The 22,520-nt window shown below is 37.2% G+C and overlaps 3 protein-coding genes, 2 long non-coding RNA genes and 1 pseudogene across 7 annotated transcripts in view; 1 reads left to right on the top strand and 5 right to left on the bottom strand.

Annotated features, from left to right (window-relative positions):
- Positions 1–3,378: 3,378 nt before the first annotated feature.
- LOC149668105 (tRNA-dihydrouridine(20) synthase [NAD(P)+]-like) overlaps positions 3,379–22,520 on the bottom strand; it is a 43,807-nt pseudogene continuing 24,665 nt past the window's right edge. The window contains exons 10-19 of the transcript XR_016367943.1: positions 5,036–5,061; positions 4,914–4,974; positions 4,741–4,854; positions 4,533–4,681; positions 4,302–4,452; positions 4,116–4,237; positions 3,868–4,055; positions 3,714–3,801; positions 3,599–3,668; positions 3,379–3,541 (exon numbers count right to left, since the gene is read on the bottom strand). The product of XR_016367943.1 is annotated as a tRNA-dihydrouridine(20) synthase [NAD(P)+]-like (transcript). The remainder of the gene's footprint in view (positions 3,542–3,598; positions 3,669–3,713; positions 3,802–3,867; positions 4,056–4,115; positions 4,238–4,301; positions 4,453–4,532; positions 4,682–4,740; positions 4,855–4,913; positions 4,975–5,035; positions 5,062–22,520) is intronic.
- LOC149668110 (uncharacterized) lies at positions 7,290–9,477 on the bottom strand. Its single transcript, XR_016367942.1, has 3 exons — positions 9,368–9,477; positions 8,173–8,785; positions 7,290–8,024 (listed from the first exon to the last, which is right to left on the bottom strand). It is a non-coding gene; the product is annotated as an uncharacterized LOC149668110 (long non-coding RNA).
- On the bottom strand, positions 9,453–15,441 carry LOC149668109 (E3 ubiquitin-protein ligase TTC3-like). Its single transcript, XM_089840891.1, has 8 exons — positions 15,420–15,441; positions 15,195–15,371; positions 15,075–15,130; positions 14,922–15,022; positions 12,911–13,022; positions 9,818–10,030; positions 9,653–9,745; positions 9,453–9,545 (listed from the first exon to the last, which is right to left on the bottom strand). Exons 1-8 carry the CDS (start codon positions 15,439–15,441, stop codon positions 9,453–9,455), a joined length of 867 nt encoding a protein of 288 aa, XP_089697017.1.
- On the bottom strand, positions 15,679–18,879 carry LOC149668108 (uncharacterized). The gene is made up of 7 exons (XM_089841276.1): positions 18,867–18,879; positions 18,745–18,780; positions 18,639–18,685; positions 18,489–18,574; positions 18,101–18,213; positions 17,116–17,268; positions 15,679–17,038 (listed from the first exon to the last, which is right to left on the bottom strand). The coding sequence occupies exons 1-7, from the start codon at positions 18,877–18,879 to the stop codon at positions 15,813–15,815; spliced, it is 1,674 nt and encodes a 557-aa protein (XP_089697402.1). The 3' UTR covers positions 15,679–15,812.
- Positions 18,639–20,393, bottom strand: LOC149668107 (uncharacterized). Of its 2 annotated transcripts, XM_089840990.1 has the most exons (9): positions 19,940–20,393; positions 19,832–19,877; positions 19,643–19,768; positions 19,395–19,440; positions 19,228–19,330; positions 19,073–19,154; positions 18,867–19,010; positions 18,745–18,809; positions 18,639–18,685 (listed from the first exon to the last, which is right to left on the bottom strand). In XM_089840990.1, the coding sequence occupies exons 2-7, from the start codon at positions 19,868–19,870 to the stop codon at positions 18,888–18,890; spliced, it is 519 nt and encodes a 172-aa protein (XP_089697116.1). In that variant the 5' UTR covers positions 19,871–19,877; positions 19,940–20,393; the 3' UTR covers positions 18,639–18,685; positions 18,745–18,809; positions 18,867–18,887. The 2 variants fall into 2 exon arrangements, with proteins under 2 accessions (XP_089697116.1, XP_089697117.1); XM_089840991.1 differs by lacking the exons at positions 19,395–19,440; positions 19,643–19,768 and having other exon boundaries at positions 19,940–20,392.
- LOC149668106 (uncharacterized) lies at positions 20,587–22,226 on the top strand. The gene is made up of 3 exons (XR_016367962.1): positions 20,587–21,094; positions 21,836–21,941; positions 22,004–22,226. It is a non-coding gene; the product is annotated as an uncharacterized LOC149668106 (long non-coding RNA).

Here is a 22,520-nt window from a genome sequence, read left to right as displayed (position 1 = left end):
TTAATTTTTCCATAACAATTTGGTAACAAATAACATGAGGGTTTGCTAAAGATGAATTTGTGGGAGGAAGCTTTGAAACCCTTTGGGTGTTATGAAGTTTGAGTAATGAGCTTTCACGACAGTGTCATTAATAGTGTAGTGGTTGATAATTGGCATCTTACCTTATTTTCTTAGAAGCCAATGAATTATGTTGGTTGAATATTTTCCGTCTTATATACCACAATGTTAATAGTCTTTCAATGTCATGGGCTGCGTTCAGTAACCGACATCAAAAACATCGATGACTAAAAGATGACATCGATGTCTTACTGAACGGTTTTTCGCGTCTTTGGGCGTGACGTCATGATGCTCATCGGATGCCTATCAGAAAAATCAGCTGTGAGAGGAGGTTTTTTTAATGAGCATTGGATTCGTGACGTAAATTTCGTCATTTTGCGCCGCGACAAAAATAAATGGAGGGAACTACATCCCAATCACTGCAATTTTAAATAATAAAGAATTGACAAATATTATCCTTATGGATAATAATACTAAAAAGCAATATATTATTTCGTTAAAATAAGGATTATGTCAGAATTTAATTGATAAATTGAAGTACTATATCTTTGTAAACAGTTCGGTATCATTATTTAAGCCTCTGCCATAACCTTATCATTATATCGTCGCCATTTTGAAAAGCATTGATTACACAAAATTGTGCCTTTCAACAACTGCAACGTCATCATGACGTCAAAAGAACACCGATTTCATTTTTCCAAACATCGATGTTTTTACTGATGAGTGTTACTGAACGCAGCCATAGCTATTGTTTAAAAAACACAATACTACACTAGCAATTTATTGTAATTACTTCAGGGGGCAAGGGTTATCAAATGTCAGAGCAGACGAAGCGTTAGACGACGGTTTATAAACTTCTAAAATAGCGCGTGATCCAGTGGGCTATGGCTATGACATAACATTCGTTGGTTTTTTTCATTGAGTTGAGAAAATTACCACTAGAGTGGCCTTTGCCTATTGGGGTACGTGGGACACTTTTGAAAATATGGAACGGACGGACAGCTTCCAAGTTTCTCACGCGATGGTGTCTCCATCTCGAAGCCTAGATAAGAAATGTATAAATACATGTATTCTTGAAATCAGTCAAATTTCCCGCCTTTTCTTTTAGTTCCCTTGTTTGCACCGGGATGGCGCCACGAGCGCGTGATATAGTTAATTGGGTCTTCCCGCCTTTTCTTTTAGTTCTTTTGTTTGCATCGGGATGGCGCCACGAGCGCGTGATATAGTTACTTGGGTCTTATATCCTAGGGGTAATTTTCTCAACTCAATGGGTTTTTTTCGCCGGTCACGGACTCCCGTGCCTGAACTGGTTCACCTGACCTATTTAGCCAATCACTATCACATTCAAGAGATTTCCCGCCTATTCCGCGCCTAATATTTTCAAAATGTCAACTGTCACGATCAACCTTGGATAGTGTTGTCTATTCTCAATTGAAGTTAACATTTAGTTTCAATTAAATATTTAATTAATCTAGAATGTCGCGGAGAAAACCTTTAAAGGGAGATCCGCAGACGGAATCTCGCGAGGCTTTAGCCCTAAAAATAGGACAGTGGGCTTTTGATGAACTTGAATATTCGGAAGAAGCAACTCGACCTGTTGTTGCGAGTGCGTGCAAGGTATTTCAAAATTTAAGTAAAGGCGTAAATGGGAAATTGTGGGAAAATGTAATAAACAACGTAAAACGAGTCAAAACAGATGGTCCAATTAACGCCTGTACTAGTAAAGCTTTAAAGAAACTGTCAGAATTGAATGAACATTCCAAGGCTCTTGATTTAGAGTTAATGCGAGAAATATCTAATGTTGAGGAGTTGCAAAAGACAGCAACTACCCTTCAATCTAAGATTGACAAAGATTTAAACCAAATAAGCCATCTTCAACGCGTGACTGTAATGTTAGAGTCCAAATCCGAAGAAACCAAGTCTAAGGCCTTACATTTTACGCGAGTTAACAATCATCTTCGGGAGAGTTTTGAGTTATTGAAAAAGCCTGACGAAATAGTCGATGAATCCTTTTCAATCGCAAGCACGTGTCAAAAAGTACAAAAACGGAAAATTTTAGCCACAAATTTAATGATGGAGATTGAAAAGAATGTTTATTCTCTTTGCTATGATCATTCTATTGGAAAGCTTAATACCGAAGAAGAATCCTTCAATAAAAGAATTCTCACGGCACAAATAATTGACTTAAAGAAAAACATCTCCTTGAAGACCATAATGAAATGCTTAAGCCATCGAGCCCAAGAAGCGACTAATGATGTAACCAAATTAAGAAATGCATTTTCCATCAGAGGACAAATGAGTGATCTGGGTGAAAGGGCAGCTTCAATGGGGGATGGGAAAGGCGATTTAATTCACGAAATTGAGGACAAGTGTATGCAACACCACTTTCATACTTTGCGTTGTAAACACGCAGCAATTGATTCTGAATACAGAATGATTCGTAATCAGATTGAAACCTTACTTTTGAGGAGGAAAAAGCTTGAAGAAAAAATGGCCGCCTTAATCTCAGATAGTTCCAAACGTCAGATGATCTCTGATTTATTAAAATCCGAAATAGGCTTAAAAAACGCGGAGACAAAGTTAAGCGCAATTCGCAAAGAAATAAATCTCATTGAAACTTCAGAATTTAACCCAAGTTTGAATGAAAAATTGGAAATTATTGAGGAAACTGAACGATTGATTCGACAAAAGCATATTTCAATATTGTCCGCGTTGTCTACGAATGCGAAAATGAAAGCTGAAATAGTTCTACGCTTCCAAAATCGAAAAGATGCGAGATTAATGTTTACACAAATGAATCTTTGCAATAACTTAACATCTATCGAAATATGGAAGGAGAAAATGGCACTAGGATTTCACACGTTCTGTGAACTGGATATCGAAAATTTATCCCGTCTAAAAATTAAAGATAAAGTTGTCCCTTACACAAAGACGAACCTCTCTTTAATTGAACGAAATCCGTTTTTGTCCCAAATTAAAGACATATTTAATGTTTCTCGAGTTCAAAGCTTTGACTACCTTATGAAACGCGCCATTAATGAAAAACAGATGTACGCAATCAATGGAGACATTTGTCCGCAACAAGTGCAACTAATTAATGAAATGAAGAATTTTCAAGCAAAGCAACGACAATTTGTAGAAGACTATCAGAAACGTTTGAAAGACTTGAACCGTGAAATGGCTCAATGTGTACCAGTTATTAAAGAATTCTTAAATGAAATACCCCTTATTGAACAGAGATGTAAAGAGACTGCGGAGCAAATTAACACATGGTGGACTCTACCCGCCTTTAATGTTAAATTTTAACAAAATAATTAACGCTTCTTAACCATTGTGATTTATCAAATAACATTTTTGTTACATTTACACTTCATGTCCTAACAAACCCGTAGCAGAACCAACTATTTTGTCTTTTTCAATTAACCCCAATGCAAAAGCGGCGACCAAGGCTGCACTTTGTTCCGCAAATTTCTTGTTCTTTTCACTATGAAAAACAAAGATGTTAAATTGTTCATATAATATTAAGTAACCATGCACTTACTAAAATGAACTTGAGTATTTTTGGCCTCCAACTATAACCGCATAGATGAAAACATTTTCTCCATTGGCCACTTAATTATCTTTGTAATTAACTTAATAATAAAAATTATATCTACAGTCTTATAAAAAGGTTGCTTTTTGTTATTTTGTCGCGTCCAATTTAACAAAATTGTTTTAGGTAATTCTTCCATTGGAAACATTGATCTTTTTACGCCAAAAATATAGTCAGTCAATTCAAATGCAATTAAAAACGGATTAAAATTATTTTACTTGATATATCTGGCTTTCATAATCCGTGTTCAGTTTTCATTTTCTTTAATGAGACTTCTGGTGGTTCATCTTCATTACCATTTCCATCTATACTTTCTTTACGTTTCCTATTATTTTGAAAGCTGTGAGCTTTAAGCTTTAAATTCTTTTGGTATTCTTCGTAATAGTCTAACACGCCCCATAGTTCACTAAAATTGTTGTAAAGTTTAAAAAAACAAATAACAAATCAAATTTTAAATTATATTTACCATATTTCCTCCATTCTTTGAGAGGCCAAGAGCTTTTTTCCACGTTCAGACTCTTGTAGTGAACCCAACATTTGTTGAATGCAATATTTTGTATTGTGAAAATGGTTATCATAATCTACAGCCTAGAAAGTAACACGCCTTTCAATAAATTATAATTTAATTATTTCAATTAATTAAATGTAATACCAATTTTAAATAAGCAACAATTAATTCATCCAATGGTCTCAAAATGGAACAATTTTTTTCAATTTGTCTGGCAAGCATCACGGAAGAAGCTCCACACCTCTCTTTAAACTCTTTAATATCATTGTAACAATAAATTTCACCGGAACCACCACTAATTTTATTTAAACAAAAGGGGTTAAAGTTTCAAAGTTTGCATTAAAAATTTAAAATTGAATTTTTTTTCTTCTATACTTTGCTATCACCGGGATTTTTAACATTTGGGCTATTTGTTTAATTTCTTCATTTCTGTTCTTGTCTCTCTTCTTTTCTTCGACCATGAATGGCTATAGCGGAAACAGCTGGCTTTCAATGACCTTGGCTAGTTTCATAGTTTCTTCTAACTAAAAATGATCATTATATAAGTAAAATTGACTTCAGTATCTATTTAAATTTAACATACACAAGGAATCAACCGGATTTTGCAAGTTATTGGCATCTTGGTATTTTTAACAAGAGTGGTCAAAATCTTTTCTACTTTTTCAGGATTTTTTAGCAAAGCAGCTCCCATACCACCCTAAAATTTTTAAGTATTGTTATTTAATGTTATTTGTTTTTTATTAATTAATTTTTTACTTTGATTGAGAATTCTTTAGGACATCCCATATTTATATCTATTCCAGCCACATCATTCTGCCTGTTAAAATGTCATTTTTTTTATTTATTAGTTTATACAAGTGATGAAAATATATACTTACACTTGTAGCGGATCAGCTACATGAGCCTTCACCAAAACATAAACAACACACATATTAAATGGTTAAAGAGAAACCCACTTTAGTGTCTTACCGTCAGGGCCGTATCTAGGCAGGGGCGAACGGGGCGGCCGCCCCGGGCGCCATAGATATGGGGGCGCCGAAATGGGTTCATTTGGCTTAGACGCGATGAATAAAAACTTATCCCGTTGCTGAAAAACCTTTCATTTTTCTCGTCGAGACCCAACACAAAGCTTTCTTGGGTTTTAGAAACTTTCCATGGAAAGTTTATTTTCTCTCCTGAACGAAAACACGCCTTACCAGAGAGGGAGAGAGAATCAGTATAGGCAGCCGTGATCCATGCGTGGTGAAAACGGGGGCAAATCTAGGGTACACCGCGGTGGCTATGCGCTGCTTTCTCGCGCACAGTTGACGTAGGGGATGACAGAGATAAGGCGAGAAGGTCAATGCCCCATGCTCAAAGGACTAAAACTAAACGACGAAACATACCGAAAATTGTTTTTACTACCCCCTATTTTCCCGATTTTATAAATTCAGACGAGAATCAAACTGTGTAATGGACAAAATTCTTTCAGAGCTTGAATGGCGTTTCACCAAGCTGCACCTTATTTCGGAAGAGTTCGAGTTCTTAAGTGGACAGTCACTTTTGGAAATGGGTGTAACCGATCTCAAAAAATGTGCCAATAATTGTGCATTAAAATATAAAGAAGACATAGACCCCTTAGAAATTGCCTCTGAGATAGAAAGTTTAAAATTTCAAGCACCCTTATTAATTGAAAACCTAATTAGCACTACCCATTTGGACTTGCTCAATGAACTACACAAAAAAGGAATTGTAAGTGCATACCCGAACGTGGAAATTGCCATAAGAATTTTTTTAACTATTCCTGTGACAGTAGCGTCAGGTGAACGTTCATTCAGTAAATTGAAAATTATTAAAAATTACTTAAGATCCGTAATAGGCCAAGAAAGGCTCTCAAACATGGCTATTTTATGTATAGAACATAAAATTTCCAACAGCTTGGATTATAATTATATTATCAACGATTTTGCAGCTGTTAAGGCTAGAAAAGTTTTTTATAAATAAAGTTTTCATAAATGAGTGCTAAAAAGTTTAATTGTAAGGTTTTCTGATTTTGGCAATTTTTGCTTTGCGTTAGGGGCGCCAAATATTCTCTCGCCCCGGGCGCTATTTGCTCTAGGTGCGGCCCTGCTTACCGTTCAGGCTCATAATCTTTTGCATTGGGCCTATTGACTCATAGTTTATCAATAGCCGGATAGGTGGCGTTCTATTGCACTACCTGAGCGACCCCTATACCGCGTTAGGCCTGTCCGTGGGATATATAAAGTCAGGGTTGCCATGCAGTTCGAGTGGCAGTTCACATTAGTCTTTAGTAGTTAACAGTTAGTAGTGGAGTTCGGTAGTTCTCTCCCTTAAACCATAGCCGACTTGTATTTGTATGTTTTGACTGTTTCTTCAACGTCACTTATATCTTTGGCATAGTTGATCATTAGGGGTTTGACAAGCTTATCTAACAAAATATCACATAAATTAATATATACCTATTCCTCCCCCATTTTCAGCGTCCCACCAGACCCAATTGTTTCCGCAGTTAAGGCGCGTATTTCCCTCAGATTTCGTATCCACCCCCATAAAATACGCCAGTAATGTTTTGGTAAATATAGACATATTCACGGGGTTGGCCAAATTATATGAACCTCAAATAAAAAATTATAATTACAAATCAAAACTATAATAAATTGCAAATTATAAATCATCGTAGGATTCGTATCTGACTTTGTTAAAGAACCCTTAATGTTTCTACCTCGCCAAAATACTTTAGGTATTTTAAAGTATGCAACAACGCATTAAGTTACTAAACTTTTTCAATCCTACTGTATATATTCATTTATGTGATATTATGTTAGATAAGCTTGTCAAACCCTAATGATCCCCCGAAAATACGCAAAGTTGTAATGTGATTCAAAAAATTTCATATGTTAGGTACTAATCAAAACACTTATTTTGAAAGTATTACATTGTACTGTGATAGAAAAGTAGAAAAAATACTTTACTAAACGCACTATAAATGAGATAAAGACAAATATATTGTTATCAAGTAAATGTATTACTTCTAAAACAAACTGCCTTACTTTATTTCAAAAAAAACCCAACCTCAAGGCAAAAAGTAAGCTTTCTCCTATTGGCATTTTCCTTCGTTTTGAATTTCCCGCCACAAAATTTTCCCCCTAAGAACGACATCTAGCGGCGGCAGATCACTACGGCCATTGCCAATATCAGAAAAAAAACCGAGGATCACCTATAGGCCTTTATTAATACAAGTCGGCTATGGGCCAAGTGTTTCTTAAAATTTTCCTAGGCACATGAGGGTAGTTTTTGATTGGAGACAAATTAAATTGGAATGATAATTTTTAAAATAAGGTGGGTCTCTCTTGTGCCTAGGACCTATATTTCTTTTGTCGAACTTAACCGAAAAGTCAGGTCGGCATTCGATATTCGTATCGAATAGTGAAAATGGGCTTATCGAATAATTCGGTTCGGTATTCGATCGAATTATTCGATTGAAACGGTTAACCGCACACCTCTACTTATAAACTAATGGTAATACTAATGCACCTAAATTGGGCTCTAATTTCAGGACTTAATTTACATATTTCATCAGTGGGAGTAAGGTAAAAACAAAAAATAGTAAACTTACAATCATAAATGATTTGATTTGGTTAATGTTCGTTGTTAAGGGGAATATTTTCCTTTTCAGCAGTGGTCTCCGTTGGAACATCTTTCCACTCAGTGGCGTTAGGGTTATGTTGATCATCTTCATCCTCATCTTCGGGATCATATTGAGCTTCTTTCTCACCATCCTTCAACGGCTTTTTTACTTTCTCGAGTTTTTTACGCTTCTTAATACTTCGAGTCTCCGTCTTCCTCTCCATGAATAGCGCTTTCAAACTAAAAAAAAAAACAAATATGTCACTTAGCCTTAGTTAATATTAGGCATGTGCGAGTGCTCGAAAAGGTTCGAGTACTCGATCGAGCCGAGTAGCCAAAATTGAATTCCCAACCATCTCTCAAAAACCCTGGATGCGCGAAATCCTACCTATAAAATCTGCGAAGGGTTTTAAGTAAGCTTAATTCTTATTAGCTCTTGAAATGGTGTGACACAGAACCAGGTCCGATATATAAGACGACTTTTGATTGGCTCTTAGTTTGAGTTATTCGAAGCACGCATGATGCGCATGATGCAAGGCAAAGAAATTATTCAATCATCCTACGTAAGCAGCGTTGTTGGAGGAAATCGGCGCCATTTTTCCCGCCGACAAAAAACTAAAGGCTGTTTGATACTTGTTTTTATTTATTTTCGTGATTCTGTCTTAGCAAACTTAGCATAAGGTTAAAGGCAATTAGTTCCTTCTGAAACTTGCTAGAATAATCAAAAGTCGTCTTATCTAAAAAGAAGAACATTTTTTAGGCTCGAAATCTGATTTTCACCAACTTGAAAGCTCGATAAGGCTCGAAACCCGATTTTTGACTAAACCTTAAAGATCGAGAGCTCCATAAGAAAAAAATTTCAAGGCTCGAAACTGAAAATCCAGCGCTCGCACCCCCATAGTTAATATAGTGGTTAGACAGATCATATTTTAAATCAAACGTCACTAGGCCTTGCCAGTTAAGCCTTGGTGAAGTTAGTGGTTAGACGGTCCTCAGACCACCTGCAGTGTTTCCACTCGAAGGTTAGGATTTTCGCCCATTTTAGGTGCAAAAGTGCTGTTTTTCGCCCCATCTATAGTAGATTTTCGCCGCAAAAAATCCCCTAATTTTTTCTCTTTTTATTGGTCCAACCACAGCCCACTCTATAGGACTTGGGCTGCAAACGCTATGTAAAACCCGAATCAGAAATTTTCGCTTTTAATTTTCACATCTCATTTAAATTTCAAGAAATATGAACCAAATTTTTTAAAATAAGGGTCAAAAAATGGTCATGTTAAAAGCTGACTCCTTTTGTTTTTCGAGCTAAAAAGCCGAAAATTCCTGATACGCGCTTTTACATAGGAAAAATTGTTTGATGGGGCTTTTATAGATATTACTAGATATTACAAAAACTAAAGAAAAATGTGTGATGAAACGAACAGAACCATAAAAAATCTAAATAAAGTTTTCGCCGCTTGTTTCGCCGTTTTATAAGGTTTTCGCCGCATTTTCGCCTTTTCGCCGCTCTTCAATATTTTGGCGCTCAGAGACTCGATTTTCGCCGAAAACGGACTTTTTCGCCGCAAAGTGGAAACACTGACCACCTGACCCATGAATAGGCAACTGAAGCTAGATTTGCTTAGATCAACGCCTGACACTAGCGCTGTGGCGGCGGATGTTGGAAGTTTTTCACCAAACCCAAGGAAAATTCGCGCAATTTTTTTTTTTTTTTTTTGAGGAGTAGCTGTCTCCAGTCCATGAGTTTGGTGGTCTGAGGTTAGACTAGCTCGTTAGAGATCATATTTTAAATGAAACGTTTTATTTTAAACGTCACTAGGCCTTGCCGCTTAAGCCTTGGTGAAGTTTGTGGTTAGATATAGATTACTTACGGTATTTTGAATTTCGCCATTTTTGGAAATAATTTGGATTAGGTAAACTACGTTTTCGCAGTCGGGTGTAGGGCAAGAATTATCCAAAAAATCCTGCGAAGATTAATATTTTTTTTTAAAAGAGAAAGTTTGATGTTGGTCGACCTCGTCAGACGTTTCCCTTACTTTTTCAGTTTTGCCCATTTCGTCTCGAACACGCCTCCAACATTGAAAATGATATTCCACGTGGCAATTTCCAGTGCAAAACAATTGGTAGCAACCTCTGATATTGGGGTCAGTGTTATAGATGTTGCTAGTGTAGGGACAAGAATTTAAACGACAAACTGCGTCAGGTTTCGGAGCGTAACGACACTTGTATATTAGCTCGGAAAGCTCTTCCTATAAAGAAATTATTTAGGATTATTGGAAGGCAATCGACGCGAAAAAAAGATGTTTCGTGTTAAAACGGAAACCAGATTGCCTGGCCCAATAGTATCAAAAGTATATAGATATAAAAACAAAAAGTACCCTTCATTAACAATTCCCTGCCTTTGACTGTAGACGATATGTAAACTGAGAATCAAACTACCCTCCGCTCAACCGCCTACAGGAATTAACCAATTAGGGAAGACCTTTATGTCATAGATTTAGAGAAAGTAGTACATGAAGCTAGCGATCCGAACATTCATTTTTGGTACTATAGCTATGCTATTTTATGAGCCTATTCATTGCTTTTTCCCTATGGTAGGTCGGGAAGGTAATCATACGCAGCTGAGGGGGTCAACACTATTCTGGAAAAATGGAGGGCTTCTCATATTACATGGCGCGAGCTAATTTCAATTAAAGTGTACTTTTCGTTTTTATTCTATATACTTTTGATAGTATTGACAGTTTCAGATTAAGTTACATTAGCCGCTAAATTATACAAATTAGGGCTCACCACAAATCGAATTTATGAAAATTAAGGCACTATGACCTCAATGAAATTACGCATTAAATGAAACCTAATTAGGGGTGTGCGGGTACCCGATACCCGAAGATTACCCGTTCGGGTATCGGGGCGGGTACCCGACCCGATACCCGACAATGACTTTTCCAACTATTCGAAACTACTCGGGTAGTAAAAAATACTCCCCCCCATTACCCGTGTCAAGCCGAAACGGTTGTCGGGTTATTCGCGGGTACGAAAATAGGAATCAGAGGTGAAAGAGGACCACCCACTGTCCAGTTTAAAAAGAATCGGAATTTTTAAGAATGAAGAAATGCCTGGAAACACTGTTTCAAGGTAAAATATGGTTCACGTAAGGTGATAGTTTCTTTCTGAGAAAGACTAGAATCACCGCACGCAGCGCGACACACCTATATCATCCCATTGCCAGTATTCTGTGTTGAAATAAGACTAAGAGTTAAGGAGAAAGCGGAACCAAAAGTTAGAGAAAGCATCGCAAAGAAATAAATTAAAAAATATAATACATTGAAGAACCTAAAATTGACTTCAATTCAGATATAACTGTAAAAATATTGTACTGAAAGGAATTTTTGAAGGAAGTATCTATTTATTTAACCCTAATTATCCGAAAAACATTTGGGTACCCACCCCGATAACTATTTGTCTTAACTTTTTATACCCGACAACCATTTTTCGGCTAAGCCTAATTACCCGAATACCCGACAAAAATTCGGGTACCCGCCCCGATACCCGAAAACAATATTTTTGATTACCCGAACCCGATTCGAAATTGAAAAATCACTACCCGCACACCCCTAAACCTAATCTAACGTATCTCGATTGTGACCTTTGCGTATCTAAATATTACCAGATACAAAGTCCAGTCTAAAAAGCCCTTCAAATTGATGTTCCAAAAGACCTTGATACACCAGAAAAAATACAGACTCTATTCATCGTCCCCAACGCACTCGACCCTAACATTAAACAGCACTTTGAATTGATATTTTCACATTCAAATTCCCTGACTTTCCAGCTTTTCCCTAACCCTTTTATAAGATTTTCCCTGATATTTTTAGGCCAAATTGTTATTGCTCTAAATATAAGATAAAGAGAACAAATTCGATTAAATCGAATATTAATATTTAACGTAAAACACAGCAGATTTCACACTCCTCGATTTCAGTGCCTGGTCACGTGTGATCTCGCTAAAACGGCGTTTAAAACGTCACATAAACGCGGAGATTTTAACAAACTTTTATCAAATTCCCTGACTTTGTTGAAATTCTTAATATTCCCCGACCTTTGGGTCAATTTTCAAATTTCCTGACCCGTAGCAACTCTATTTAAAACAGTGCTTCAAATTGATATTTCAAGTGACCTTGATAAACTAGAATTCAAACACTAATTAACTCCAACAACGTACATGAACATACCTTTAAACAATGATTTGTGAAACTAAAATTAGAATAACCTAATTGCGCCTTTTACTTGGTAAGTGCAGCAATTTTCCCTTCCCCTAAGACGCGACGTGCATTACCTAAAACCCTAATTAAAATGATAATAAATAATTAAATTGAAACTAACCCTGGTTAATGTAAAGGCCCGTTTTCAATCAACTTGGCTTTTTTGGGAACTTTTGACGGGCTTTCGAAGATAAAAAATTGAAATGGAAAAGCTGAAACTCGTATCGTTTTCAAACAAGCTTCAAATGAATAAAAAATTACAAGTGGGCGTGACTTATTTATAAATTACATTTTCATGTGTGTCGACGTCATTTTCTTTTCGAAAAAAGTCCTAAACCCGTAGCAAAACTGAACGCGCCGAAACACTAGCTGCCTTTAATGTAAAAAACACGCAGATAGTTGTAACCATGGAGACTGTATGCTTTAATCTAATTGGTGAATCAAGATTGACGACACTTCTAGCGCTTAAACAAAATGAGAAGCAAATATCAAACTCATTTAGATATCTGCTTCTCTAAGGTTTAAAGCCTGAAAAGACGCAAAGCTGAATTTGAAGCTTGTTTGAAAACACCAAGATTTTTTGCTTCGGCTTTCCGCTGCTACTTTTGAAACAAAAGCTTAATTTTTGTTCAAAAAATCTTGATTGAAAACACGCCTTTACTCATTCCCGTGGCCATATTTGAAAACGAAGCTATAAAATGTTTGTTTGTTGGACTTTCTATTTAACTTTTACCCGTGTTTATTTTTACGCTAGAATACTATAATGGTTTATTTGTTGATTAGTTTTTTCCTAAAGCGTGACAAATACCATTATAACTATTCCAAGCCAGCGTAGAAATATATTTATACCTAGAAATGAGAACTAACCTCGAGTCTCTCCTTGATTGAAGTTTCGTCTGGCCAATCGTATTGCTTTAAGACTGAAACGTTTTTAATCAGTTCCTGGCAATGTTTTAGAGGTAGAAGCGCTTCGTCAAAACTGAGAAATTAAAAATACGCGTTAAAAATTAGATAAGAGAGTTTCCTGATAATTCCACTTCCAAATTCCTAGCTGCTTTTTCCCAGACATTTCCCTGTACTTTCCCCTGATACACCAAATGATGTTAATGTCATGGGCCATTTTAAAGCGAATGACAAGGTTCGTTTGAAAAACAACCTCTGATTCATAAAACAAAAGATAGAATTAATTTCTGTGAATTCAAAAATATCAAGCTTTTAATTCTCCGATTTCTGGTTATTTTGCAATAATGAAATGATTTGAAATCCTCTTTTTAAGCGTTGCCTACGTTAATGAAGGCCTGTGCGCGATGGCTTCGAAGGGGGCGACTTTTAAGAAACGCGACTTCTTATTTTCTCCCTACTTTACCGCGAGATCGCATTGATGGCTGCACCGAAACGCGCGCGAAAATGAGTATTTAAAATTCCGAGCGCGAGAAAATGAACACATGGACGAACCAATACTGAAGGACGGATGGCAGAGGGAGAAGGTTGAAAAATACTTGTTAATTCGCCATCTAGCGGAAGATAGTAGCAAACCGGATAGTTGGGGTCATATAGGGGATTCAACGTTCTAAAGACTGAAGCAGCTAACGTCTTATTTTGTCTAGATGGCGCTAGCGTTTTCCGGGATTTGACTCGGTATTTTTCACAGCCCCCCTCCATTTCGGGGCTGAAAAGGGGGAAGTAAGCTTAACATTGGTTGTTTAGTCGCTTAGTATGGGGCTCTATGGGCTGCCATCCAGCTAATAGCGCCTCAGGTGAGAGAATTTGGCAACTTAAATTGCCAAACAAAAAATAAAAATCGGCGCCGCGCACAGGCCTTGATTAACGTAGGCCACGTTTTAAGAAAGGCTAAAACGTTTCCCGTAGTCTGACGTCACAGATATATTTTTCACGTGAGATGGTGCCACTCTCTCCGCTATCAGACCCAGAGTTTAGACTGGCGAGAAGATCGAGACGCGTATATGATTCCCGCGCTTTTTTTCCTCGCGTCATAGTGTTGTCATAAAATTGGCGAACAAGCTCGACAAGACCAAATTGTTGATTTATCGAGATTGAGTTTTCGTGATTTTTCAATGGATTTTAAAATTATAAAAACTATGGTTCAATTATATTAAAAACTTGATATTTTGAAAGTAGAGACTCGAAAGTGTAACGTAATACCACTTTCGTGGTAAAATATGATATGAAATTTTAATTCGCATGCCCTTTAATAATCCCCAGACATTCAAGGCCCATTTTTAACATTCCTGACCTAGTTGCCCTGTTTTAAAAATCCCTTTTAATTTTTGGCCTATTCTTAAAATCTGGTAACATCTTTGGCCTACTTTTAAAATATCTAACGGATGGGAGACTTCGTCTAGGCCTACTTTTAAAATCCCTTACATATTAGGCCTACTTTTAAAATCCCTTACACATTAGGCCTACTTTTAAAATCCCTTACATATTAGGCCTACTTTTAAAATCCCTAACACATTAGGCCTTTTTAAAAATCCCTAACACATTAGGCCTATTTTACAATTCATAACACATTAGGCCTATTTTAAAATCCCTAACAAAATCCCTAAAATCTCAAACAAATTAGGCCTATTTTTAAAATCATTAATTTTGGTCTATTAAATTCAATAGAGCTATCTCATTCGTGACGTCAGTTCCTAGGTTAAACGTCACAGGCTTAGCTTTAGCAGTGGGCGGCCATGTTTGGTACCGCTTTGGTTTTATGGGCAAATAGCATGGGTGACGTCACACAAAGGATTCTGAGATAATTCTATAACGTTTTGCTTCCTGTTTTGAAATTCCCTCACATTTTTCCCTTTTGGCCAATTCTCTTAAATTACCCTTCCCCCCTCGACCTGATAAATATTTTTAAAATACTTACCGAAACAATTTGATTAGAACCAATCCGGTTGCGTAAAATACAGCTGGAAAGTCATGGTGATTATGGTTTTTTCCAATATCTTCAAAGTAATGATCATTACTCTAAATTAATAATTATTAATAATATAACAATTAAATTAATTAAGTTAATTACTTGAAAATCTCCAGCAGCGTGAGAAATTCCAAGGGCGTATTTTAAAGTAAGCAAATCTTTTTTGTAAAGAAAAAATTCCCAAGTTTCAAAAAATTAACTTAAGTAAATAAGAAGTTTAACTAACCAATGAGTCCGCGATAGTTGGAGCTTCTTCGTACTCTTCCACGGCGCTACATTCGTTATTAGCCAATAAGAACTCTGATCCTCGTTTAGTTTTGTTTCTGAATGATTTCAATAACGTCACTGTATTGTTATTGCAAGGAACATCTTGTTCTTCATCTTCTTTACACTCTCCCACTTCAAGAACAATTTGGGCTTTTTCAAACGCTTGGACATTTTAGCAACAAAGCTTCAAGTGCTTGGGCATTTTCTAATGACTTTTCTTTCAGAACTGTTTGGGCTTTATCTTCCGGGTCCGCTTGGGATTTATCTTCCGGAACCGCTTGGGATTTATCTTCCGGAACCGCTTGGGATTTATCTTCCGGAACCGCTTGGGCTTTATCTTCTTGAACCGCTTGGGCTTTATCTTCTTCAACCGCTTGGGCTTTATCTTCTTCAACCGCTTGGGCTTTATCTTCTTCAACCGCTTGGGCTTTATCTTCTTCAACCGCTTGGGCTTTATCTTCTTGAACCGCTTGGGCTTTATCTTCTTGAACCGCTTGGGCTTTATCTTCTTGAACCGCTTGGGCTTTATCTTCTTGAACCGCTTGGGCTTTATCTTCCTGAACCGCTTGGGCTTTATCTTGTAGAACCGCTTGGGCTTAACTTGTAGAACCGCTTGGGCTTAACTTGTAGAACCGCTTGGGCTTTATCTTGTAGAACCGCTTGGGCTTTATCTTGTAGAACCGCTTGGGCTTTATCTTGTAGAACCGCTTGGGCTTTATCTTGTAGAACCGCTTGGGCTTTATCTTCCAGAACCGCTTGGGCTTTATCTTCCAGAACCGCTTGGGCTTTATCTTCCAGAACCGCTTGGGCTTTATCTTCCAGGACCGCTTGGGCTTTATCTTGTAGAACTGCTTGGGCTTTATCTTGTAGAACCGCTTGGGCTTTATCTTCCAGGACCGCTTGGGCTTTATCTTGTAGAACTGCTTGGGCTTTATCTTCCGGGTCCGCTTGGGATTTATCTTCCGGAACCGCTTGGGATTTATCTTCCAGAACCGCTTGGGATTTATCTTCCAGAACCGCTTGGGCTTTATCTTCCAGAACCGCTTGGGCTTTATCTTCCAGAACCGCTTGGGCTTTATCTTCCAGAACCGCTTGGGCTTTATCTTCCAGAACCGCTTGGGCTTTATCTTCCAGAACCGCTTGGGCTTTATCTTCCAGAACCGCTTGGGCTTTATCTTCCAGGACCGCTTGGGCTTTATCTTGTAGAACTGCTTGGGCTTTATCTTGTAGAACCGCTTGGGCTTTATCTTCCAGGACCGCTTGGGCTTTATCTTGTAGAACTGCTTGGGCTTTATCTTCCGGGTCCGCTTGGGATTTATCTTCCGGAACCGCTTGGGATTTATCTTCCGGAACCGCTTGGGATTTATCTTCTTGAACCGCTTGGGCTTTATCTTCTTGAACCGCTTGGGCTTTATCTTCTTGAACCGCTTGGGCTTTATCTTCCTGAACCGCTTGGGCTTTATCTTCCTGAACCGCTTGGGCTTTATCTTCCTGAACCGCTTGGGCTTTATCTTCCAGAACCGCTTGGGCTTTATCTTCCAGAACCGCTTGGGCTTTATCTTCCAGAACCGCTTGGGCTTTATCTTCCAGGACCGCTTGGGCTTTATCTTGTAGAACTATTTGGGCAAAAATTTTCGAGATATCTTCCAGAGCTAGCTTAAGAAGTGGTAGCGATTTATCTCTGGGAAGCGCTGGCTTTCCTTCACCTTCGTCCGAATCGTCTATTAATTCAGGCATGGAAGACGGGACATTTTTAGATACTTCATCGTTCTCAGGAAAACTTCTACCGGAAGACATCACTGAAAAATTTTAAATATCCAAATTTAAGTAGAACCTGGCGGCTCGTGAACAGTTCTAATAAAGAAAACCAAATTACATTTTTCGCGAAGAGTACGTGAATAAAGAAGAATATCCACATGATAACGGCATGTTCCTAAATCGGGACAAAGTTCTTCACTTTCTCCCACAGTGACAAAGACCTGATCCAACTTTCTTTGCCCTTCATAGGCTAATGCCAGTTTTTTGTAAGCTTAAAAAAAGAAAAAAAAAATATGACGATTACCAGCTGATGTCACTGCAACGTAAAAATCTGATATTAAATGTAATATCAGTGACTGATACCAATCTCAGATTGGTTTGCGCTAGGCTTGCGCGAGTACTCGCATCATTCACACGCGAGTCCGAGTCTGAGTACTTAGTAGTAGCTCAGTAACACTACTCAACGAGTTCATTTTTCCCCTATGCGAGTCTCATTTTTCTTTAAACTAGGCCTAGTTTAATTTTTGTCGGGTTAGTCCATTTCTTCGCGAGGGGTCAAGATTACGACGTCTTTCAGTAAGTACCATAGACCACTCGATCATGCATTTAGCAGGCATGATCTAGTAGGCTATGTCACTACACAACGCTTTAGTTGACACGCGCGATAAAAGTCCGTGGCTGCGTTGTCGCTTGTCAGTGCAGGCGCAGTTACACTAGGTTAGCAAAGGATTCAATACATAGTTTACAGGCGTGGAGGATTCCTACCACTAACACAAGGAGACCAAGCGACTTAGAGTGTAAAATCGTCTGCTATTTTACACTCTAAGTTGCCAGGTCTCCTTGTGCAAATGGTATGAATCCTCCACGCCTGTAAACTATGTATTGCCACGCGCAGTACGCGTTCTATTCCACGTTGGTACTTTAACTAAACCTAGAACTAGAATCGTAGGCTTCTACACACTGACTTATGATAGTTCTAGATATTTTGCCGCCTTTTCGAAGGTATTATTTTTAAATTAAATGTTCGCAATTGGACTCGCACACCTAAACATTGGGACTCGCACACCTCTAGTTTGTGCCCATCGACACTTAATTTACCTTGCACATGTGTGGATTTAAAATAATGGCCCTCGTAGCATCCAGTTCGGCTTCCCCATATTTCCCTAGTCGAAGATAAGCTTCAGCTCGATTGCTATCAATTATATCGCAATATTGGCTAAAAACATTTAACACTTAATTAGTCAGTTATTGATTAGCTCTATTACAGGGTTGCCACGGAATTTTCAGAACCAAATTTCATTATTTTTTCAATAAAGACTTATCCCCAGAAATTTTACCAACTAAAATCAAATTCCTGACTTTGCTGAAATTTTAAAAATTCCCTGACTTTTCCCTGACCTTCTTAGCCCATTTTCAAATTTCCTGACTTTTCCGGGTTTTCCCTGACCCGTGGCAACCCTTTATTAGTATAGAATAGGAGCGCTCGCTTACTTTTCTCCAATGAGTTTTGAGTAAGTTTCAATAGCCGTGTCATAATCTCTCGCTTTGAAAGAATCATTACCTCGCTCTTTCAATGTCTAATACCAAATGTAAAATTGTTACGCCATTATTTAAAAAAAACAAAAAGCGTATTATAATTACCATTTGTTGCGGTGTTAAATCGCTACATTTTAAATTTTCATCAAAAACTGAAAAATGTTCATGATATGTAAAACATTAAACGAAACATTGGGAGAAATGAACTTACAAACGCAAGTGCAGATGATATAGGCTGTTTCAATCTCTTTTTCACGGGATATTGTTGAATATTTCCTTTAAAACCTTAGCTTTAATCACAATTATTTATAATTATTATACTTTGCGCCTTACCTTGTGATCTCATATGAAGCGTCATCTCTTAATTAATTTCGAGGCTTTGTCCAAATGAAACTTCTTTACGCTTTGACATTTCGAAATAAGCTCGACCCACCGAGTCTCTACTTTCTCGCACTCGGTGGACGCGCATTTAAACAACTTAAATAGAATTTCCCCAGATTTGCAATTAATATTAAATTATAAAAATTTTCCCTTCTTACCAATAAAATTGGACCAATCGCTTTTGCCACTAGTTTGAAGAAGTTTACAAAACTAATTAGGTCATCAAAATTTAAACTGTCACTAAATCAAAGAATTTTACAAATAAGACGAGTTATTACGTTTATTTTCAATAGTAAAAGGATTATTTTCTTACTCTAAACCCACAGACTTCACCCATTCTTTATACATGGGGTGGTTTGGGTTAGGATTTTCAAATAAAAGTGGCTCCAAAACTTTCGCTCGATAAACGTAATAATCTAAATTACACGTTTAATTTTAGGAAAAATATTAAATATAGCTGAGCTCGAATTTTGAACAAACCAGGAGCAAATTTAATAGAATAAGCTGTTCTAAAATCATGTATCGTCTGCAAATATTAAAAGCGCTATGAGATTGAGTTCAGTTTCACAAAAAAAGGGGTAGGATTGCACTTTACGTGACCCACCCAACTAACAATGGTTTCTAGTTAATTAGACTGTGGGGAGTCCGACAAAAATAGTTAAAAAATTATTTGGCCGCCGCAAGTTGGTTAAAAAAATTTTTGAAAATTTCAAAATCCACTCACTTACCCTCATTGAAGCCGCTATCTGCTTAACGCATTCTGCACTCAATCTTGCAAAATAAGCCGGGGGGGGGGACTGTGAAAAATTGACGTACTCGCCGGAAACATTTACGTACTCGCGCCGGAGATATAGCTATGGAATTTTTTAATTTTAGTAAAAATATTAAATATAGCTGAGCTCGAATTTTGAACAAACCAGGAGCAAATTTAATAGAATAAGCTGTTCTAAAATCATGTATCGTCTGCAAATATTAAAAGCGCTATGAGATTGAGTTCAGTTTCGCAAAAAAGGTCTGGTTTTTACTTTATGACGTTTGCAGCCAACAAAATCCAAAATCTCCATAGAATCCATGAAGGGTAGCGCCTTTAACTGCCATGTTTTCAAAGTCGGAAACACTGGCGTACAAACTGCAACTAGAACTAAGTTTAAAGAACTTCAAGAAATCCAAGGCTTAGTGTAAAAATTTTTGAAAAATCTGATCAAGATTTTATTCTTGATTTAAATTTTTAAAGAAACCGATGGCTACTAAAATTGTGTCTGAAAATTAATAAATACACGCGCAAAAAAGAAGTAATAATCGAAAATGTCAAACGATAATTCGCTGAAAAATGAAGTTGCGCTGGTGACTGTCACTGACAGATGCAGACGGCAGACTCGGACCACGTGCTCAGACTCAGACTGCCAAAAAAGAGAGAAAATGAAAACAGAAAAATCAGGGATAAGGGAGTCTCTCTCTCTCCTTCAAGGAAAAATGATAGAAGCAGACAGACTGTACACCGGCACGGTCCACTCGATCACGCAGCTTCCGGACCGGAAATAAGCACAATACACGGGACATTGGCCACTGATCATTAATCATTTGCCCTGCACCACGGCCTTATTTCCCTCGCAGGTTATTTCCATCCCTGCATTTATAAAGATTGAAAATTTGTTGACCAATAAGATTCGCGAAAGCCACCACAGAGAATATAAGGGAGGAGTGGAAGCTCCCCCGCTCCACAAGCGTAAATAGTTATGTCTCGCTTAAATTATACTAGCGGCAAGGCTAGCGGTACGAGGGAGTTTCCGGCTCAATAGCGCCACCTACGATACCATTTAATGTCTCAAACGGAAATGCCTCGGTACTGCGCATTGAAGATGCGCGGTAGAAAAGCGAGACAAGTTTTGCCCCTCTTTCCACTCCTCCCCTATACTCTCTTTGAAGCCACGCGCATTCGGAGGCGATTGAATATAAAAACGGCAAACCGGTCGTGATAGAGTTTAGTTATCGATTTGACGTGTGAAATTTACTATAAAAATATTTTTGCCGAATATTTAATTAATAAAGTTAAGTTTAATTATGGCGTCGTCAAAGCGAAGATTTATTTTGGGTGCTCTGCTGCAGCCTCTGCATGAGTTTAATAGCGAGTAGAAGCCTTGGTAGAAGGACGACCGCAATCCTGTCTTGATAATAGAAAGGTAAGTTAGTGTTCTTCGTCTTCAATACAACGCGTGCTAAATTCAGAAAGGTTTTATGATGTGCTGCTAAATGCGCGCCTGTTTTTGTTATTATCAAGTTTTATCTCAGACCACTAATCAAAATACAGTTTTTCCAATTAATTTCTTGATGTTAATTATATGATAATTAATTACATTTAAGTCGCGGAAACTATTTTAATCGATATTTTCATAGCCATAAAAACCCCACCAGTTCCTTCTTCCTAGCCACGATATATCTAAAAATATAACATAACCCAACCTATAATATGAAGGGTAAAATATAGAAAAACATGGAAAATATATATTTTAATTAATTTACGCATCATAACTTTAACAAATTATCCTATAATTAACCTTGAATAAATGATATTTATTGATAAAACTGTATTTTGAATGTGCGAGCTAAAATTTAGCCGTTTTTACCCTGATAACGTAGGCGTTGGTAGTACGTCACACACTCCCAAGTCTTACCGCTGTTCTGGTAGCCATATTGGGTGGTCTCAGCTTCGTTCTCGCTTTAAACCCACCAATATGGCAGCGTAAATTTTGTCACGAGACTCGGCTCCTCCTCCAACTGAAAGCTCCCAATTTTGTTATTTTAGTTTCTTTCTAACCAAATGAGAGTCGCGCTTTCAGCCATTCATGTTTTAAGCGTCAACTCCTAACAGTCCGACCTAGTTAGATCGTGGAACCCCCCTTTAACTATTAAACTTTGCGTAGGGAGAAAACAGCAACGTTTCCGTTAATTGGAAAGTAAATCCGCGCAATGAGATTCATCAACTGGATTCCAACGATTGCCTCATTCCTGGGACGCAGTATGTTTTTGGTAAGCGTGGCTTGGATGGTAAGCGAGGGAGGGACTCGTTTTTGACGATGAAACTCTGTCAGATCGCGTCTTCTCCGACGTGGAAAGCAACTTGGATGTTTATAAGGAGTTGTGCAAAGACGTGGTCAACTCAGTCTTCAACGGAACCATCTTCGCGTACGGACAAACTTCGTCCGGGAAAACATTCACGATGAGCGGCGATGGAATAGAGCCAGGCGTCATCTTGCAAGCTTACTTTTATTTTATTTTTAAATTATTTTTAATTTATTTTTATTGTAAGGCTCGTGGAGGAGTTGGAGCTTACTTTTATTTTTTTTAAATTAATTTTAAATTATTTTTAATTTATTTTTATTGTAAGGCTCCTGGAAGATTTGGAGCTTACTTTTATTTTATTTTTAAATTATTTTTTTAAATTATTTTTATTTTTAAATTATTTTTATTTTTAAATTATTTTTATTTTTAAATTATTTTTATTTTTAAATTATTTTTTTAAATTATTTTTATTTTTAAATTATTTTTATTTTTAAATTATTTTTATTTTTAAATTATTTTTATTTTTAAATTATTTTTATTTTTAAA

Source organism: Phalangium opilio, unplaced genomic scaffold, assembly GCF_054372755.1.
Source record: "Phalangium opilio isolate 3A_F unplaced genomic scaffold, DU_Popi_V2 ptg000056l_1, whole genome shotgun sequence".
NCBI lineage: Eukaryota > Metazoa > Arthropoda > Arachnida > Opiliones > Phalangiidae > Phalangium > Phalangium opilio.
This window is presented reverse-complemented; position numbering and strand designations above follow the sequence as displayed.